The sequence below is a fragment of the Portunus trituberculatus genome, chromosome 47 (genome assembly GCF_017591435.1).
Source record: "Portunus trituberculatus isolate SZX2019 chromosome 47, ASM1759143v1, whole genome shotgun sequence".
Classification (NCBI taxonomy): domain Eukaryota; kingdom Metazoa; phylum Arthropoda; class Malacostraca; order Decapoda; family Portunidae; genus Portunus; species Portunus trituberculatus.
The window spans coordinates 3439161-3457942 of record NC_059301.1 but is presented as its reverse complement, the minus strand read 5'-3'; the positions used below and the strand labels follow the sequence as shown (position 1 = coordinate 3457942).

At 42.0% G+C, this 18782-nt stretch overlaps 2 protein-coding genes across 7 annotated transcripts in view; one reads left to right on the top strand and one right to left on the bottom strand.

Annotated features, from left to right (window-relative positions):
* LOC123520525 (stomatin-like protein 1) overlaps positions 1–18782 on the bottom strand; it is a 144795-nt gene that overhangs the window by 101653 nt on the left and 24360 nt on the right. The window lies entirely within an intron of this gene.
* Positions 10831–18782, top strand: part of LOC123520528 (glycine receptor subunit alpha-2-like) — a 10713-nt gene continuing 2761 nt past the window's right edge. The window contains exons 1-3 of one of the 6 annotated variants that reach the window (XR_006679298.1): positions 10831–10941; positions 15754–15872; positions 16621–16721. Coding sequence is in view for 2 of the 6 variants with exons in the window: in XM_045282860.1 (XP_045138795.1) it covers positions 14003–14010; positions 15754–15872; positions 16621–16721 (228 nt within the window). In the remaining 4 variants the exon portion in view is untranslated. Of the gene's footprint in view, positions 10942–11048; positions 11163–13700; positions 14029–15753; positions 15892–16620; positions 16722–18782 lie in introns of those variants that run through there. The other 5 variants (XR_006679299.1, XM_045282860.1, XR_006679297.1 and 2 more) reach the window with 5 other exon arrangements.

Sequence of the window (18782 nt, the reverse complement as noted above, 5' to 3'; positions counted from 1 at the left end):
TGTGAGTCACCAAAGGAAACGTTCAGTGAGATCACAGGTGGCTTTAATAAATTCACCGCAACTTCTGAACCAGTGCTAGTACACCTAGAACTGACAGTAATTATCGTTTCGGCAGGTGTGGAAACGATCATTATTACTCCCAGTGACGTATGGTGTGTGTGTGTGTGTGTGTGTGTGTGTGTGTGTGTGTGTGTGTGTGTGTGTGTGTCCTCACATTGCTGTATGGGTGTGTATGGGGCTGACATCCACACCAGAGTAAGCACTGTCATCAGATGTCATTCGTCAGTCTTCACTTTGACAGCCGCATAACCCAGTAGGGGAAAGTGACCGTTGTACGTAAAGTTGTCACAGGATTGTCTTACGTATTGGCCAGAGTGTTAAAGGATTTAGAAGGAGGAAAAGGAAACTGCTCGTCGTTATTGCCATACGTCATTGTGAATGTGTGTAGCTCATCATTAGTTGTCTTTTTATATTACTTATTGAACATTTGAAATCTGCCGCTCGTAGTACCTCCGCCTTGCACTCTAATGCTCGGTATTAGGACTATCAGCCTGCTCTTAAGTAAATACTGCTAATTCCACCTCTGTCTGTTTCGAGATCCATAGAATAAGCTTAAAACCCGTGTCAGTTCACCTAAACTCCTTTAAAAAGAAATATGAAGTATGAAGGAGATATGGGTTGATAGGAGAAAGAAAAGAAATAATAATAATAATAATGATAATAATAATTATAATTATAAAGATAATAGTAATAATAATAATAATGATAATGATAATAGTAATAATAATAATAGCAATAATAATAAGTAACTAGAGGTGGAGGTGGAGGTGGGGAAGAGGAGAGGAATATGAAGGTCACCAATTCCTTGCCATCTCTTCCTTAAACTTTAATTTTTCTCGCTTGAACTCTTTATTTCTGGTTCTTTCCTACCTAGCAATTCTTATAATTTTGTTTATGTCCCTTTCGTTACAGTGATTCAGCTTGGAAATTGATAGTTCGAATATTTCTGCTCTTCCTAATCTTCTTCGCCTTTGATTTACAGCTCGATTGAGAAAGGTGATCACTGATTATGTTAAAAGACTCAACAAATCGATTATGGCGTTCCATCAATTACTACAACTTCACTATTTAATTGTAGCAAGTGTTGAGCGATGTTAACGGTACTCTCAATGATTTCCTGAAAAAAAGACCTTCGCTAAATCATTCTCTCTCTCTCTCTCTCTCTCTCTCTCTCTCTCTCTCTCTCTCAAAATATTCTGGATGAAAATGTCATCCAGCAATTACTGCGCCTGTTCCCACAAGTGAGGAACCAGCAAGATTCATATTACTTTAAACCTGTTTATATCATTACGTACTATTACTGTTACTGAATATAAGTACAGGACAAGTTGTACTACCCACCTATGGAGTAGTAGCAATTTCACTCCGATAGCGAAATTTCTTTTGCAAATAATAGTTAACATGGCAATTGTGATCCAGGCAGCGGCGTCACGAGTCTGCCCCACCCACCTTGCGGCCTTTTCAATCCTATTTAGTCTTTCCTGACGGGAGGAAGTGGGCGGGTGAGCAAGTTGAAGCAACTACTACAACATAAAATTTTAAAAGTTGAATTGACACGGGATTTTAAGAGTGCATTTACGATACTAATGGCATATTAAAGATTTCTGAAGCAAAGTGTAGAAAGTGACTCGGGATTTTCTAAGTGTTTCCAAGGGTAGTGACAACAGCAAGACTACGCCGGTGTTTTTTCGTCTCCAAATCATCTTATATCGGGATTGGTACGCCACAAAACAGAACCATGCAGAGGTAGGACTCCGTTATCAGGTAACCAGCCCTAACCGTGTGGCAGTGTTGAATTAAGGCCAGTCACAGCCAAAGGCTAACTCAGGAAAAATCATCAAAAACCATTCTTGCCCTTTCTAAAGGCCTAGGGGTTAGGTGGGAGGGACGGTTGGGGGTGGTTTCCACCCACAGATCCCGCCGCCCTCTAACATCCTTCTTCTATTCGCCATTTCATTCCTTATTTCTCTCTATTATAGGCCTGTCTTGCCACAACATGCTGCCACGTTACTACGCTTTCATAGCAGCTGTTCAGACACAGCCGCCATGGCCAGGTTTAAGTTTAGTGAATGTTTAAGTGAAATTCAAATGGGGGGTCGACCCCTTCAAAGCCCCGCCGCCATTTTGAATATGACTGTCCCTCGGTCCCAGCCCTCCCAGAATCCAGGATTATTTTCTTTAATTCCTGGAGTGTTTATTTGGGCTCAATAGTAATATTTGATGTTGTCCATAAGTATGTGTTTGTGTTTGAAGTGTTTTCTGTGCGTGTGTGTGGCGCAGCATGTTGTTGTTGGCGTGGTTTTGTGTTAGATAAGGGTGTTTTTGGCGCCAAATTTTCTGGAACGTCTTGGAAAATTTTTTGTTTGAGCCATTATCAAGTTTTTATTGTTTTCAAAAAATAGTTCATATGTTTTAAAGTGTTTCGCCTTCAAGGTGAGTGGAGTTAGTGTAGAGTAGAATAGTTTTGTAACGGTGTTAATGTTCCAACAATAGTGATGTTGTTTTCCCTGTGAATTATTCATTTCTGGCTGTAACTCGCTCTTAAGTGTTGGAAAAGACCTTTCATATTCTTAGGATTGTGTTTCGTTCCTTTGAAGTGAGAATGGGCGGACATTTATTTTTTTTAAGGGGGGGGTCAAGGTTCCAACAATTTATTTTAAGTTCTTTTGAAAATCTTTGATATTACTGGAGTTTGGAATCTTTTTATATTTTTGGTGTTAGTTAAAGTATGTGCCAAGTCAGAATATGGAAAGCATTCCGGCCTGGCGGCGTTTTTTCGAGGGGCCATTTTCATAATTATTTACGTACGTAAAAAAAAGCCCGCTAAGCTAGGCCAAGGCGGGCAGTGACGTCATCAGCTAGCCAGCCTACCCCGCCAGGCCGTGACGTCACTGTGGCCAGGGGGCTCCCGGCTGTCATCCCTTTCTTTCTTGGCTCCCTTTGTCCATACATAGCATAATTTACTGTGTTATGCCGTGTGTGTGTGTGTGTGTGTGTGTGTGTGTGTGTGTGTGTGTGTGTGTGTGTGTGTTAAAACGTTTCCACCCATCTTTGATCTAATCAAGCATAACAGTGTGACGGTAGCTGCCCTTCCTTTCTGCAAGCTGCTACGATGCTCAACCAGTATGTGTGTGTGTTTGTGTGTGTGACTTGGCCTTTTTTTCGTTGGCCATAAGGTACTCCTGTGTGTGTGTGTGTGTGTGACTTGGCCTGTTTTTCGTTGGACATAAGGTACTCCTGTGTGTGTGTGTGTGTGTGTGTGTGTGTGTGTGTGTGTTTTAACAATGCAGAAACCTTAGTAATATGTCACTGACATCGTAAAATAAATAATAAAATTAATTAAAATAGTGTAACTTCAACTAAAGCCTTTTGAAAGTAGTGGAGCTGACCAGTGTTTGAAGTTACGGTCGTAACACTCCCTTTCTTGCCCTCTCCGCTACCCTCTCTCACCGTCCCTCCTCTTCCCCTCTCACCCTCCCTCCCTCCCCACAGTATCCCACACCACGGAGGAGCTGGTGTTCGAGTGGGACCCCGTGGTGCCCCTGGACGTGGACCCCACCATAGAACTCCCCCAGAAGGACATCAGGAATTACACCTCAGACTGCACTCAGGTGTACTCCACAGATGAGCGTTGGTGGTGGTGGTGTATTGTTGACTCGGTGGGGTTATGTGGTGGTGGTAGTGGTGGATTGGTGACTGTTGTGGTTGTGGTGGTGGTGGTTTGGTGACTGTAGGGGTTGTGGTGGTGGTGGTTTGGTGACTAGGGGTTGTGGTGGTGGTTTGGTGACTGGGGTTGTGTGGTGGTGATTGTGGTGGTTTGGTGACTGTGGGTTGTGTGGTGGTGATTGTGGTCGGTTGTTGACTGTGGGGTTGTGGTGGTGGTGGTCTGGTGACTGTGAGGGTTGTGTGGTGGTGGTGGTTTGGTGACTGTGGGGTTGTGTGGTAGTGGTGATGGTGGTGGTGGATTGATGACTCGTTGTGTTGTGGTGATGATAGTGATGGTGGTGGTAAACAATCCTTATTTAATCATGTTTTTCCTTCCTTCATCCTCCTCCTCCTCCTTCTTTCTCCTTAGTTCTAATAGTCGTGTCCTCTTCTTCCTTCTCCTTCTTTCTTCTTAGTTCTAATAGTCGTGTCCTCTTCTTCCTCCTTCTTCCTTCTTTGTACCTTCTTATGACCGTGTTCTTCATTTTTCTCCCTTCTTCCTCCTTCCTTCTTTCTACCTTCTTATGCCCGTGTTCTTCATTTTTCTCCCTTCTTCCTCCTTCCTTCTTTCTTCCTTCTTCTGGCCGTGTTCTTCATTTTTCTCCCTTTCTTTCTCGTTCTTCCTTATGAGTAACAGCCACGTCCCTTCTGCAGGTAACTTCACATGCCTGGAGGTGGTGTTCACGCTGAAGAGATGTCTCGGGTACTACGTCTTCCATACCTACATTCCAACCTGCCTCGTCGTTATTATGTCTGTGGGTACCTGCGTCACTCACTCACCTGTCTTACTCACCTGGCTTACTTATTTGTGTCACTCACCTGGCTTGCTTACCTGTCTCACTCACCTGGCTTACCTGTCTCACTCACCTGGCTTACTTTCCTGTCTCACTCACCTGGCTTACTTATTTCTCTCGAGACCTTGCTTACTTACCTGTCTCACTCACCTGGCTTACTTACCTGTCTCACTCACCTGGTTTACTTACCTGTCTCACTCACCTGGCTTACCTTTCTCACTCACCTGGCTTACTTATTTGTCTCACTCACTTGGCTTACTTACTTGTCTCACTAGTTACCATGTCTAATTAATCTTTTTTCTCACCTGTCACCCACTAATTAATCTTTTTTGTAACCTATCTCACTCAGTTTAATCATTATCTCTTTCATTAACCTTTTTTTCCTCATGTGTCTCTCATTGTTTAAAAGAAGTTGAGGTAGGAGAGACTTTAGCAAACAGTGACCATCATATAATTAGATTTATCATTAATTCCGGTAGGGATAATATAGTGAATAAGACTAGAGTCCCAAACTATCAGAAAGGCAATTATGGTAGGTTACGTCAGTCATTAGGAGAGGTAAACTGGGAAGATAGTTTTGGAAATGAAACTGCACAGGAGATGTGGGATATTTTAAGGTTGTAGTAAAGGGTATAGTGATGCAGTGTATCCCTTACAAAGATATAAGGCAGAGAAACAGGAAGCCATTATGGTGGACTCATGAGATAGGTAGCCAGATCAGAGAGAAGAAGAGGGCATACAGAGAGTTGCAGAAAAGTGGGGAAGATGTAGATTTGATTAGGTACAGACAGGTCAGAGATGATTTGAGTAAGGTTATAAAAAAAAGTAAAAGGCAGGCAGAGATAAAACTAGCTAGAGCTGGGAGTAAAGATCCCAAAAATTATATAGTTATTACAAGGTCAGTGATAAAAGAAATAAGGATAGGATTGGACCACTCAGAAAAGATGGTGTAGTAGTGGATCAAAATGAAGAAATAGTAGAATTATTGAATGAACAATTTTCTTCAGTATTTACTAGGGAAAGAATAGGAAATCCTGTTACAAACAGTGTGACGAGTAGTTTAAGAGCTTTAGAAAATATTGATATAAAACCGGGAATTATTAGGAAATTTATTCTTGAACTAGACGATAGGAAAGCTAGTGGTCCTGATGAGCTACATGCCAGAGTACTTAAGGAGGGTGTAGACAGTATTTCTGAAGCACTTAAGTTAATCTTTGAAAGATCACTTAGGTTTGCTGAGATACCTCAGGACTGGAAGTTAGCTAATGTTACTCCAATATTTAAAAAAGGTAGGAAGGATGATGCAAATAATTATAGACCGATCAGTTTAACTAGTATAGTATGTAAGATACTAGAGAAAATCATTAAGGGTAGTATTTGGGAGCATTTAAATGAGAATAGATTAATTAGAGATACCCAACATGGCTTTAGATCAGGGAGGTCCTGTCTTACAAATTTGCTCGATATCTTAGAATATATTACCAAGGAGTTAGATGATGGAAATAGCATAGATGTTATATATCTAGTTATTAACAAGGCGTTTGATAAGGTACCGCTTAGGAGGCTAGTGTACAAATTGAGACTACATGGGATAGGGGGTAGGTTAGTTGATTGGATTGGTGAATGGCTTTCTGATAGGAAACAGAGAGTAGTATTAAATGGGGCAATGTCTGAGTGGAAGGAAGTGGTTAGTGGGTACCCCAAGGATCAGTGCTAGGACCTCTTCTTTTCTTGGTGTACAGTAACGATTTAGGTATAGGAATTAGTAGCAAAGTATCAAAGTTTGCAGATGATACTAAGATAGCATGTGCAGTACAGGGTGAAAAGGACAATTTCAGAATACAACGAGACCTGGACAGGCTGATAGCATGGGCAGACAGGTGGCAGATGGAGTTTAATTCTAAAAGTGTCAGGTTATGCATTTAGGTAAAGACAACACAAACTTTAACTATGAGATGGAGGGATGTTGGCTAGAGGCAGTAGAGGAAGGAAAGGATTTAGGAGTAGTGATAGACAGGACTATGAAATTTTCAAAGCAATGTTTAGAAGCAAGAAATAGGGCAAATAGGATCCTGGGTTTTATAAATAGAAATTTTAGTTATAAAAGTAAGGAAGTGGTGCGTAGCTTATATAATTCCTATGTTAGGCCCCATTTAGAGTATTGCATACAGGCCTGGTCACCCCACTATAGGCAGGATATCAACATGTTAGAAGCAGTTCAGAGAAGAGCAACTAGGATGATACCAGCATTAAAGTGCCTGGAGTATAGAGATAGATTAAAGGAATTAAACATGTTTTCATTTGAGAGGAGATGTATAAGAGGGATATGATAGTTATTTAAAATGTTCTCAGATACAAACTACATAGATGTGAGATCTTTCTTTACCTTAGAGGAGGGAAATAGGACTAGAAATCATGGCAGGAAGATTAGAAAGCAAGGCTGCAGGTTAGATATAAGAAAATATTTCTTTATTCATAGGGTGGTAGACTTCTGGAATGCATTGCCAGAGACGGTTGTAAATAGCACTAGTTTGACAATGTTTAAAGACAGATTAGATAAGCACTTAAATTTATTAGATTTATAATTATGTATAGCACTGCATGATAGTCTTTATAAAAAATTTACTATAGTTAAACAAGACATGATCCCCATGTATGGGGACCACAAATTGTAGAGGATTTCGCTGCAGGACTTAGCCCTGTTAATGGGCCAAATATTTAGAATTAGTATATAATGTATTGTGTACTTGTAAGTGTATCTTTAAGTACTGATGACGAGGTCGCTGTGCGACTATACAGGATAACCTAGATGAGCCCTGGTGGCCCTTTGTTATCCTATTATTTATGTTATGTTATGTTATTACCCAGTCTCATTCATTCGTCTGTCTAATTAGTTTTTTTTTCTCATCTGCATCACTTGCTTTACTCATTCTATCTCATTAACTTGTCTTACCCATTAACCTGTCTCACTCACTCACCTGCACCACTCACCTGTTTAAAAGATTCATATTAATTACCCTAGCCTTCCTTTTTTTCAATATAAATATAATACAGTTTCTTCGTTGTTCTTATGTCACCTATTCTTTACTCTCTCTCTCTCTCTCTCTCTCTCTCTCTCTCTCTCTCTCTCTCTCTCTCTCTCTCTCTCTCTCTCTCTCTCTCTCTCTCTCTCTCTCTCTCTCTCTCTCTCTCTCTCTCTCTCTCTCTCTCTCTCTCTCTCTCTCGTTTTGGATTAAGCCTGAGATCGCCCCAGCCTGCGTGACTCTGGGTGTGACTTCCTCCTGACGCTCTTCACGCAACAGGCCAAGTCTCAAGCTTCCTTACCGCTGGTCTCCTACATTAAAACCATTGATATATTCATGTCATCCTGTACCGTGTGAGTGTTTCTGTGTGTTTGGGAGGTGGTCATTTCCTTAGGTTTATTTATTTATTTATTTTTTTTTTTTTTTTTTTTTTTTTTTTTTTTTTTTTTTTTTTATTAATCTATGTGTTTTGTGTTTGATGGTATATTGAGTGTGTGTGTGTGTGTGTGTGTGTGTGTGTGTGTGTGTGTGTGTGTGTTGTGTGTGTTGAATTATCTTGTGTTTCTTTTTTTTCCTTGTTTTATGTCTATATAGTGGGTTTCTTTTTTTTTTTTATAAGTATCCCTAAAATCATTAAAACTGCCTTAAAACCCCAATAACATCCACTAAACACCATTGAACTACCACTAAAATTATACACACAAAAAAAAAAAAACGTCAAAAATGACAACTATATCTTCTCACATTTTGACTCTAGTTCCTTGTTGTTATTTCCTCTTATTTCTCCAGGTTTGTGTTCATGGTGCTTATTGAGTACGCCGTGGTGAACATTATCCTGGGTGACGGCTCAGGGGACGCGGCGAAATGCCCTGCGAAGCCTGAACCCAAGCCCAGCAAAGCAACTGACCAAGTACCTGGGTGTTCAGATGAGCTTTAGGAAGTCTCTTCAAGCCGTCCACTATGTTCGAGTCCTCTGTCTGCCACGGCTAGCACCACTTCGGCTGCTAGCCAACAGGGGCCTTGGGGCGGGCATTCCAGTCCTAAGAATGTTCTATATATCTGTCGTACGGTCCCTTATTGATTATGCTGCCCCTGTTTTAATACAGTTTAGTGCCACCCAACTCCGTCCCCTGGAGCTTGTACAGAATGAAGCCATGCGGATAATCTTGGGATGCCCCAGGACTGCACGGATTGAAGTCCTCAGAGCTGAACTGCAACTGCCAAGTATTATGTGTAGGGTACAGGAAATGACTTGTCGCACAATTAGTCGGATGCTATGCACGGGCTCTGACTCTCTAAAGGGATCACTGACCCCCCTGTATCATGATCCTCGCACTGCTACAACACCATACCTCAGGAAGATCTTGGGAGTACTGACAAGTGTTAGGTGTAGCCGAGGCTTGTATTAACGTTTTTATGTCACCGCTGCAACCCGCCTGGAACCCTCACCTTGTCAGTGTTGATATTCACTCTCTGCATTAGCCCAAGAGGGACTGGGTCCCTCATGTGCTGCAAGCCATGTTCATGACTAAATTGTCCAAGTACCCACACGTTCAGGCTATTCACGTTTATTGTGATGGGTCAGTCAATGGCAGCAGGTATGGATGTGGGCTGTTCATCCGTGACTACATCTCTGCCAGTCTCTACACTGACACTGAGGTTTCCAGGCGGCTCCCTGCACCCATGTCTTCCACTAGAGCAGAACTGTATGCTGTACTGGAGGCACTCCACATTGTGGCACCTCTCCATAAGAATGTACATTTTTTTATTGACAGTCAGGCTGCATTGTACGCCCTTCAATCCACCTCCCACATGGACTGTGATCTAGTTAATAAGTGTCTTGATCTCATCCACGCCCTAGAAGGTGCCGGTGCCACGGTCCATTTCATCTGGATACCCTCTCATGTGGGTATCCCGTTAAATGAAAAAGCAGACCACCTTGCTCAGTGTGCCCTACAAGATGACACATTGGACCCTGGCACTGAGTACACTCTGGGTTATGTTAAGAGTAGCATTAAGGACTTTGTACAAAGTAGCATTAGTGATCAGTTGGAGCTTTGTTGCCATAGGGGCAGTAGCACTAGTCTTCATTATGCACGTGTCTCCCAGAGCTGTGCTTACAGCTACGGGAGACACACGGCATCACATGACAGGGTGGCAATGAGGCTCAGATTAGGCTGCAAATACTTTTGGGAAGTCAGTGCTTCTCCTGGTGTGTGCTGTGTGCTACACCAAGGGGACACGCTCTGCGTCACTATATCATGGAATGTCCTCTCATTGCTAAATTTAGGCCAAAAGGTCAGCATGACTTGTACAGCCTCATTGACCATCTCCTAGACTCTGCCACCCTCAGGGATATACTCAATGAATATCGTCAGTTTGCTCCCAGACTGTAGGATGTCCTAGGCAGTAAGGTGTGCAATATGTGTATTTATTTATTGAAATACTTGTATTCATGTTGTGTATACTGTCCAGAGTTATTTTTGTGATACTTAACCTTAAGTCTTTGCCCAGGGGGTGGGTGGCAAGGCCCATCCTCCTCCTTTGTTATAATTGTTTATTAAATCAATCAAGCAACTGACTTGGCAATCAAGGTAAAGGAGGAGGAGAGCGATTTAAACCCTTCATTACTAAGACGCATTTCTAACCTGTTTAATGGAAATAAATCCTGTTTTATGCACACACATACTCAGGCACCTAAGACAGTTTAAATCAGTCATAATGAATAATGTTAATTAATTGTAAGTGTTGAAAATAAAAGGCTAGTGAAGAATATGCTGATAATTCATTTCACCACTGAGGAAAGAAAAAAAATTAAGGAAAAAATTACAAATAAGATGATCGAAAAAAGGATGATGTAGATATAGATGACTCAGGAGAGGAATTTTGTTAGAGAAATGCCACACCAAGTTTAACAAGACAAGAGAAAATAAGGATGCGCAGAATTAGTTCCTCAAAATAATATTTAAATAAATGCATTACTAAAGGAGGTGATGCATGAACAAAACACATGACAATTTGACATGTATGGAAAACAAACCCGGGATAGCTTACAAACCTAACTTAAACCTGTTAAATGGAAATAAATCCTTTGTATTATGCACATACACATACTCATGCACCTAAGACAGTTTAAATGTCATAATGAATAATGTTAATTAGTTGTAAGTGTTGAAAATAAAAGGCTAGTGAAGAAAATGCTGGTAATTCATTTCACCATTTTATAGGGAAAGGAATGTACAGGAAACACGACGGCGTCATGATCAGCTGTGTGGACCGTGTGGCGTCTGGGAAAAAAGCTAAATTTTCACCATAACAGTTATTCCTTCACCTTGACGTGTTGTGAGAAGGAAGAACAAGTAAGTAAAACAATTATGTGAAAACGTGAGACCCTGCATTTTGTATTTACCGAGTTATTTTTCATTTTATTGTTCGACGTGACAGGAGGCAAGAAAGGAAACTGTAATGGCTGCTGGCGAGGCGGAGAGCAGTACCATGAGACATTTAGGTTTATTTTTTTACATTTTCTCCGTGAACCGTGTCTTCTTTCATCCTACCGTCTTGTGAGAAGCAAGGCAAGGTAAGGCAGAACATGTGTGTGTGAAATCATGCATCTATGTTATTTGTTTAGGGAGGTTTTGTAGCTTTGTTTCGATACGTGGCAGGACAGGACCACTACACTTGATTGGAGAGTAGGTAGGTGTTCTGGAGTCTTCTTAGGTGTTTGTTTGGTGTTTTGTAAGGCTATTTGACAGTTTCTTTTTTTCTCCATGTATTTCTTGGGTTTTTTGTGTGTTTTGTTAGTTCGTGTCGGTTAATGTTATGATTCTGTCGGTATGTTACATTTTCACCGTGATCTTATCCCGTCATCGTGGCGTGTTGTGCGGGCCCAGAGGTGGTCAGGAAGAGCATTTGTGGCTACGATTATTCACATGTCACGTATTTATGGAGTTATTGAAAATTTTGTTTAGCGAAGTGGCTCTGTGGGAGCGGAATTAAGGCAGTGTGTTGATGCATTATGTTTATTATTATTTTTCCCGTGACTCCTGCATCATTTCATCTTGGCTCGCTGTGAGCCTGTGAGGAGTGACAGGAGGTAAACTGGTAAAGAAAAACACGTGTCTGAATTCATAACTATATGCCTTGCGGTTCAAGAATTAGGTTATCAGAGAGAGTGGAAGCATGAATGTGATGGGGTGAAAAGTAGTACAGTGGTGAGTGGTGAGTGACATCAAGCGGTGCTGAGGAGGACGGGAAATGAGGTGATTGTGTGAAGCATGAATGTGATGGGATGAAAAGCAGTACAGTGGTGAGTGACATAAGCGGTGCTGAGGAGGAAGGGAAATGAAGTGATAGTGTGCGTGTGCACGTGTGGTTTTACATTTTGGATCATTGGCTTCCATTTTTTTTTTTTTTATATAAAGGGAAACCCGGCCAAGGGCAACAAAAACTTATTATAAAAAAAAAAAAAGTTCACAGACGTGCCAGTTCCCAAACAGGTTGAAGGAAATGTGATCAGAAGGGGACTCCTAAGATGTTTTTTTTTTTTTTCTAGTTTAAGATTTTTATAGTTTTGTATGAAGGAAGAGAGTTGTGTTTAGAGGGCAGGCTGTGACTGCCCCCTTTGTTGTGAGTCACCAAAGGAAACGTTCAGTGAGATCACAGGTGGCTTTAATAAATTCACCGCAACTTCTGAACCAGTGCTAGTACACCTAGAACTGACAGTAATTATCGTTTCGGCAGGTGTGGAAACGATCATTATTACTCCCAGTGACGTATGGTGTGTGTGTGTGTGTGTGTGTGTGTGTGTGTGTGTGTGTGTGTGTGTCCTCACATTGCTGTATGGGTGTGTATGGGGCTGACATCCACACCAGAGTAAGCACTGTCATCAGATGTCATTCGTCAGTCTTCACTTTGACAGCCGCATAACCCAGTAGGGGAAAGTGACCGTTGTACGTAAAGTTGTCACAGGATTGTCTTACGTATTGGCCAGAGTGTTAAAGGATTTAGAAGGAGGAAAAGGAAACTGCTCGTCGTTATTGCCATACGTCATTGTGAATGTGTGTAGCTCATCATTAGTTGTCTTTTTATATTACTTATTGAACATTTGAAATCTGCCGCTCGTAGTACCTCCGCCTTGCACTCTAATGCTCGGTATTAGGACTATCAGCCTGCTCTTAAGTAAATACTGCTAATTCCACCTCTGTCTGTTTCGAGATCCATAGAATAAGCTTAAAACCCGTGTCAGTTCACCTAAACTCCTTTAAAAAAGAAATATGAAGTATGAAGGAGATATGGGTTGATAGGAGAAAGAAAAGAAATAATAATAATAATAATGATAATAATAATTATAATTATAAAGATAATAGTAATAATAATAATAATGATAATGATAATAGTAATAATAATAATAGCAATAATAATAAGTAACTAGAGGTGGAGGTGGAGGTGGGGAAGAGGAGAGGAATATGAAGGTCACCAATTCCTTGCCATCTCTTCCTTAAACTTTAATTTTTCTCGCTTGAACTCTTTATTTCTGGTTCTTTCCTACCTAGCAATTCTTATAATTTTGTTTATGTCCCTTTCGTTACAGTGATTCAGCTTGGAAATTGATAGTTCGAATATTTCTGCTCTTCCTAATCTTCTTCGCCTTTGATTTACAGCTCGATTGAGAAAGGTGATCACTGATTATGTTAAAAGACTCAACAAATCGATTATGGCGTTCCATCAATTACTACAACTTCACTATTTAATTGTAGCAAGTGTTGAGCGATGTTAACGGTACTCTCAATGATTTCCTGAAAAAGACCTTCGCTAAATCATCTCTCTCTCTCTCTCTCTCTCTCTCTCTCTCTCTCTCTCTCTCTCTCAAAATATTCTGGATGAAAATGTCATCCAGCAATTACTGCGCCTGTTCCCACAAGTGAGGAACCAGCAAGATTCATATTACTTTAAACCTGTTTATATCATTACGTACTATTACTGTTACTGAATATAAGTACAGGACAAGTTGTACTACCCACCTATGGAGTAGTAGCAATTTCACTCCGATAGCGAAATTTCTTTTGCAAATAATAGTTAACATGGCAATTGTGATCCAGGCAGCGGCGTCACGAGTCTGCCCCACCCACCTTGCGGCCTTTTCAATCCTATTTAGTCTTTCCTGACGGGAGGAAGTGGGCGGGTGAGCAAGTTGAAGCAACTACTACAACATAAAATTTTAAAAGTTGAATTGACACGGGATTTTAAGAGTGCATTTACGATACTAATGGCATATTAAAGATTTCTGAAGCAAAGTGTAGAAAGTGACTCGGGATTTTCTAAGTGTTTCCAAGGGTAGTGACAACAGCAAGACTACGCCGGTGTTTTTTCGTCTCCAAATCATCTTATATCGGGATTGGTACGCCACAAAACAGAACCATGCAGAGGTAGGACTCCGTTATCAGGTAACCAGCCCTAACCGTGTGGCAGTGTTGAATTAAGGCCAGTCACAGCCAAAGGCTAACTCAGGAAAAATCATCAAAAACCATTCTTGCCCTTTCTAAAGGCCTAGGGGTTAGGTGGGAGGGACGGTTGGGGGGTGGTTTCCCCACCCACAGATCCCGCCGCCCTCTAACATCCTTCTTCTATTCGCCATTTCATTCCTTATTTCTCTCTATTATAGGCCTGTCTTGCCACAACATGCTGCCACGTTACTACGCTTTCATAGCAGCTGTTCAGACACAGCCGCCATGGCCAGGTTTAAGTTTAGTGAATGTTTAAGTGAAATTCAAATGGGGGTCGACCCTTCAAAGCCCCGCCGCCATTTTGAATATGACTGTCCTCGGTCCCAGCCCTCCCAGAATCCAGGATTATTTTCTTTAATTCCTGGAGTGTTTATTTGGGCTCAATAGTAATATTTGATGTTGTCCATAAGTATGTGTTTGTGTTTGAAGTGTTTTCTGTGCGTGTGTGTGGCGCAGCATGTTGTTGTTGGCGTGGTTTTGTGTTAGATAAGGGTGTTTTTGGCGCCAAATTTTCTGGAACGTCTTGGAAAATTTTTGTTTGAGCCATTATCAAGTTTTTATTGTTTTCAAAAAATAGTTCATATGTTTTAAAGTGTTTCGCCTTCAAGGTGAGTGGAGTTAGTGTAGAGTAGAATAGTTTTGTAACGGTGTTAATGTTCCAACAATAGTGATGTTGTTTTCCCTGTGAATTATTCATTTCTGGCTGTAACTCGCTCTTAAGTGTTGGAAAAGACCTTTCATATTCTTAGGATTCCGTTTCGTTCCTTTGAAGTGAGAATGGGCGGACATTTATTTTTTTAAGGGGGGGGTCAAGGTTCCAACAATTTATTTTAAGTTCTTTTGAAAAATCTTTGATATTACTGGAGTTTGGAATCTTTTTATATTTTTGGTGTTAGTTAAAGTATGTGCCAAGTCAGAATATGGAAAGCATTCCGGCCTGGCGGCGTTTTTTCGAGGGGCCATTTTCATAATTATTTACGTACGTAAAAAAAAGCCCGCTAAGCTAGGCCAAGGCGGGCAGTGACGTCATCAGCTAGCCAGCCTACCCCGCCAGGCCGTGACGTCACTGTGGCCAGGGGGCTCCCGGCTGTCATCCCTTTCTTTCTTGGCTCCCTTTGTCCATACATAGCATAATTTACTGTGTTATGCCGTGTGTGTGTGTGTGTGTGTGTGTGTGTGTGTGTGTGTGTGTGTGTGTGTGTGTAAAACGTTTCCACCCATCTTTGATCTAATCAAGCATAACAGTGTGACGGTAGCTGCCCTTCCTTTCTGCAAGCTGCTACGATGCTCAACCAGTATGTGTGTGTGTTTGTGTGTGTGACTTGGCCTTTTTTTCGTTGGCCATAAGGTACTCCTGTGTGTGTGTGTGTGTGTGTGACTTGGCCTGTTTTTCGTTGGACATAAGGTACTCCTGTGTGTGTGTGTGTGTGTGTGTGTGTGTGTGTGTGTTTTAACAATGCAGAAACCTTAGTAATATGTCACTGACATCGTAAAATAAATAATAAAAATTAATTAAAATAGTGTAACTTCAACTAAAGCCTTTTGAAAGTAGTGGAGCTGACCAGTGTTTGAAGTTACGGTCGTAACACTCCCTTTCTTGCCCTCTCCGCTACCCTCTCTCACCGTCCCTCCTCTTCCCCTCTCACCCTCCCTCCCTCCCCACAGTATCCCACACCACGGAGGAGCTGGTGTTCGAGTGGGACCCCGTGGTGCCCCTGGACGTGGACCCCACCATAGAACTCCCCCAGAAGGACATCAGGAATTACACCTCAGACTGCACTCAGGTGTACTCCACAGATGAGCGTTGGTGGTGGTGGTGTATTGTTGACTCGGTGGGGTTATGTGGTGGTGGTAGTGGTGGATTGGTGACTGTTGTGGTTGTGGTGGTGGTGGTTTGGTGACTGTAGGGGTTGTGGTGGTGGTGGTTTGGTGACTAGGGGTTGTGGTGGTGGTTTGGTGACTGGGGTTGTGTGGTGGTGATTGTGGTGGTTTGGTGACTGTGGGTTGTGTGGTGGTGATTGTGGTCGGTTGTTGACTGTGGGGGTTGTGGTGGTGGTGGTCTGGTGACTGTGAGGGTTGTGTGGTGGTGGTGGTTTGGTGACTGTGGGGTTGTGTGGTAGTGGTGATGGTGGTGGTGGATTGATGACTCGTTGTGTTGTGGTGATGATAGTGATGGTGGTGGTAAACAATCCTTATTTAATCATGTTTTTCCTTCCTTCATCCTCCTCCTCCTCCTTCTTTCTCCTTAGTTCTAATAGTCGTGTCCTCTTCTTCCTTCTCCTTCTTTCTTCTTAGTTCTAATAGTCGTGTCCTCTTCTTCCTCCTTCTTCCTTCTTTGTACCTTCTTATGACCGTGTTCTTCATTTTTCTCCCTTCTTCCTCCTTCCTTCTTTCTACCTTCTTATGCCCGTGTTCTTCATTTTCTCCCTTCTTCCTCCTTCCTTCTTTCTTCCTTCTTCTGGCCGTGTTCTTCATTTTTCTCCCTTTCTTTCTCGTTCTTCCTTATGAGTAACAGCCACGTCCCTTCTGCAGGTAACTTCACATGCCTGGAGGTGGTGTTCACGCTGAAGAGATGTCTCGGGTACTACGTCTTCCATACCTACATTCCAACCTGCCTCGTCGTTATTATGTCTGTGGGTACCTGCGTCACTCACTCACCTGTCTTACTCATTTGTCTCACTCACCACGGTTCCGTAGCCATCCAACTGCTGAAACTCATGCCCTATATATTTCTGCCCGTAATCATGCCAAATCTATTCTCCAACTTACTAAAAACTCTTTCATCAATAGAAAATGTCAAAGTCTTTCCAATTCTAACTCCTCTCGAGATTTCTGGCATCTAGCCAATAATATCTCTAACAACTTTACTTCTTCGTCTTTCCCTCCTTTACTTCATCCAGATGGCTCTACAGCTGTCTCTTCTTTTCTAAAAGCTGAACTCTTCGCTCAAACCTTTGCTACCAACTCAACTTTGGATGATTCTGGGCATATTCCTCCTACTCCTCCACCCTCTGACTACTTCATCCCTAAAATTAAAATTCTTTATAAAGACGTTTTCCTGGCCCTCTCTGGCCTTGATTCTCGGAAGGCTTACGGTCCGGATGGAGTCCCTCCTGTTGTTCTCAAAACTGTGCTTCCGAACTCGCTCACTGCCTGGTCAAACTCTTTCATCTGTGTCTCTCTACTTCTATTTATCCTTCTTGCTGGAAGTTTGCTCACATTCAACCTGTCCCTAAAAAAGGTGACCACTCCAATCCTTCTAACTACCGCCCTATAGCTTTGATTTCCTGCCTTTCTAAAGCCTTTGAGTCTATCCTTAATAGGAAGATAATGAGGCATCTATCAGCTCACAACCTTCTCTCTGATTGCCAGTATGGTTTCCGTAAAGGCAGATCTACTGGTGATCTTCTTACTTTCCTAACTGAATCTTGGTCATCCTCTTTTAGGGACTTCGGTGAAACCTTTGCTGTCGGCCTTGACATATCGAAAGCCTTCGATAGAGTCTGGCACAAATCTTTAATTTCTAAACTACCCTCCTACGGATTCTATCCTTCTCTCTGTACCTTCATCTCCAGTTTCCTTTCCGATCGTTCTATTGCTGCTGTAGTAGACGGTCACTGTTCTTCCCTAAAACTATCAACAGTGGTGTTCCACAGGGTTCTGTCCTATCACCCACTCTCTTTCTATTATTCATCAATGATCTCCTAAATCTGACTCAATGCCCTATCCACTCCTATGCTGATGATACCACCCTGCATTATTCAACAGCGTTCAACAGACGCCCAACCCAACAACAATTAAATGACTCAAGGCGAGATGCTATGGGACGCCTAACTTCTGATCTTTCACTTGTTTCTGATTGGGGCAGAGAAAACCTGGTTTTGTTCAATGCCTCAAAACTCAATTTCTACAACTATCTACTCGACATAACCTTCCAGACAACTATCCTCTCTTCTTCAATAACACTCAACTTCCCCTCTCCTCTACATTAAACACACTCGGTCTATCCTTCACTAAAAATCTAAACTGGAAATTTCACATCTCTACTCTTGCTAAATCAGCTTCCAAGAAGTTAGGTGTCCTATGGCGTCTTCGTCCATTTTTCTCTCCCTCCCAGCTGCTTGCTCTGTACAAGGGCCTTATCCGCCCGTGTATGGAGTATGGCTCTCATGTCTGGGGGATCCACACACAGCTTTACTAAACAAGGTGGAATCTAAAGCTTTTCGTCTTATCAACTCTTCTCCTCTAACTGACTGTCTTGATTCTTTAAGTCACCGCCGCAATGTTGCATCTTTATCTGTCTTCTACCGCTGTTTTCATGCTGTCTGCTCTTCTGAACTTGCTAACTGCATGCCTTCCCCCCTCCTGCGGCCTCGCTGCACAAGACTCTCTACTTCTTCTCATCCCTATTCTGTCCATCTTCCTAATGCAAGAGTTAACCAGTATCTTCACTCCTTCATTCCCTACACTGGTAAACTCTGGAACTCTCTACCTGTGTCTGTATTTCCACCTGCCTATGACTTAAACTCTTTCAAAAGAGGAGTGTCAAGACACCTCTTACGTTAACTGGACCCTCCTTTTAGATTTTTTTGTTTTTCTCTACTTTCCTCTTAACAGGGCCTGGCAACCAGCGGGATTTTTTTTTCACTTTGTTTTCCCTTGGCCAGTGCCCTTGTAATGTAAAAAAAAAAAAA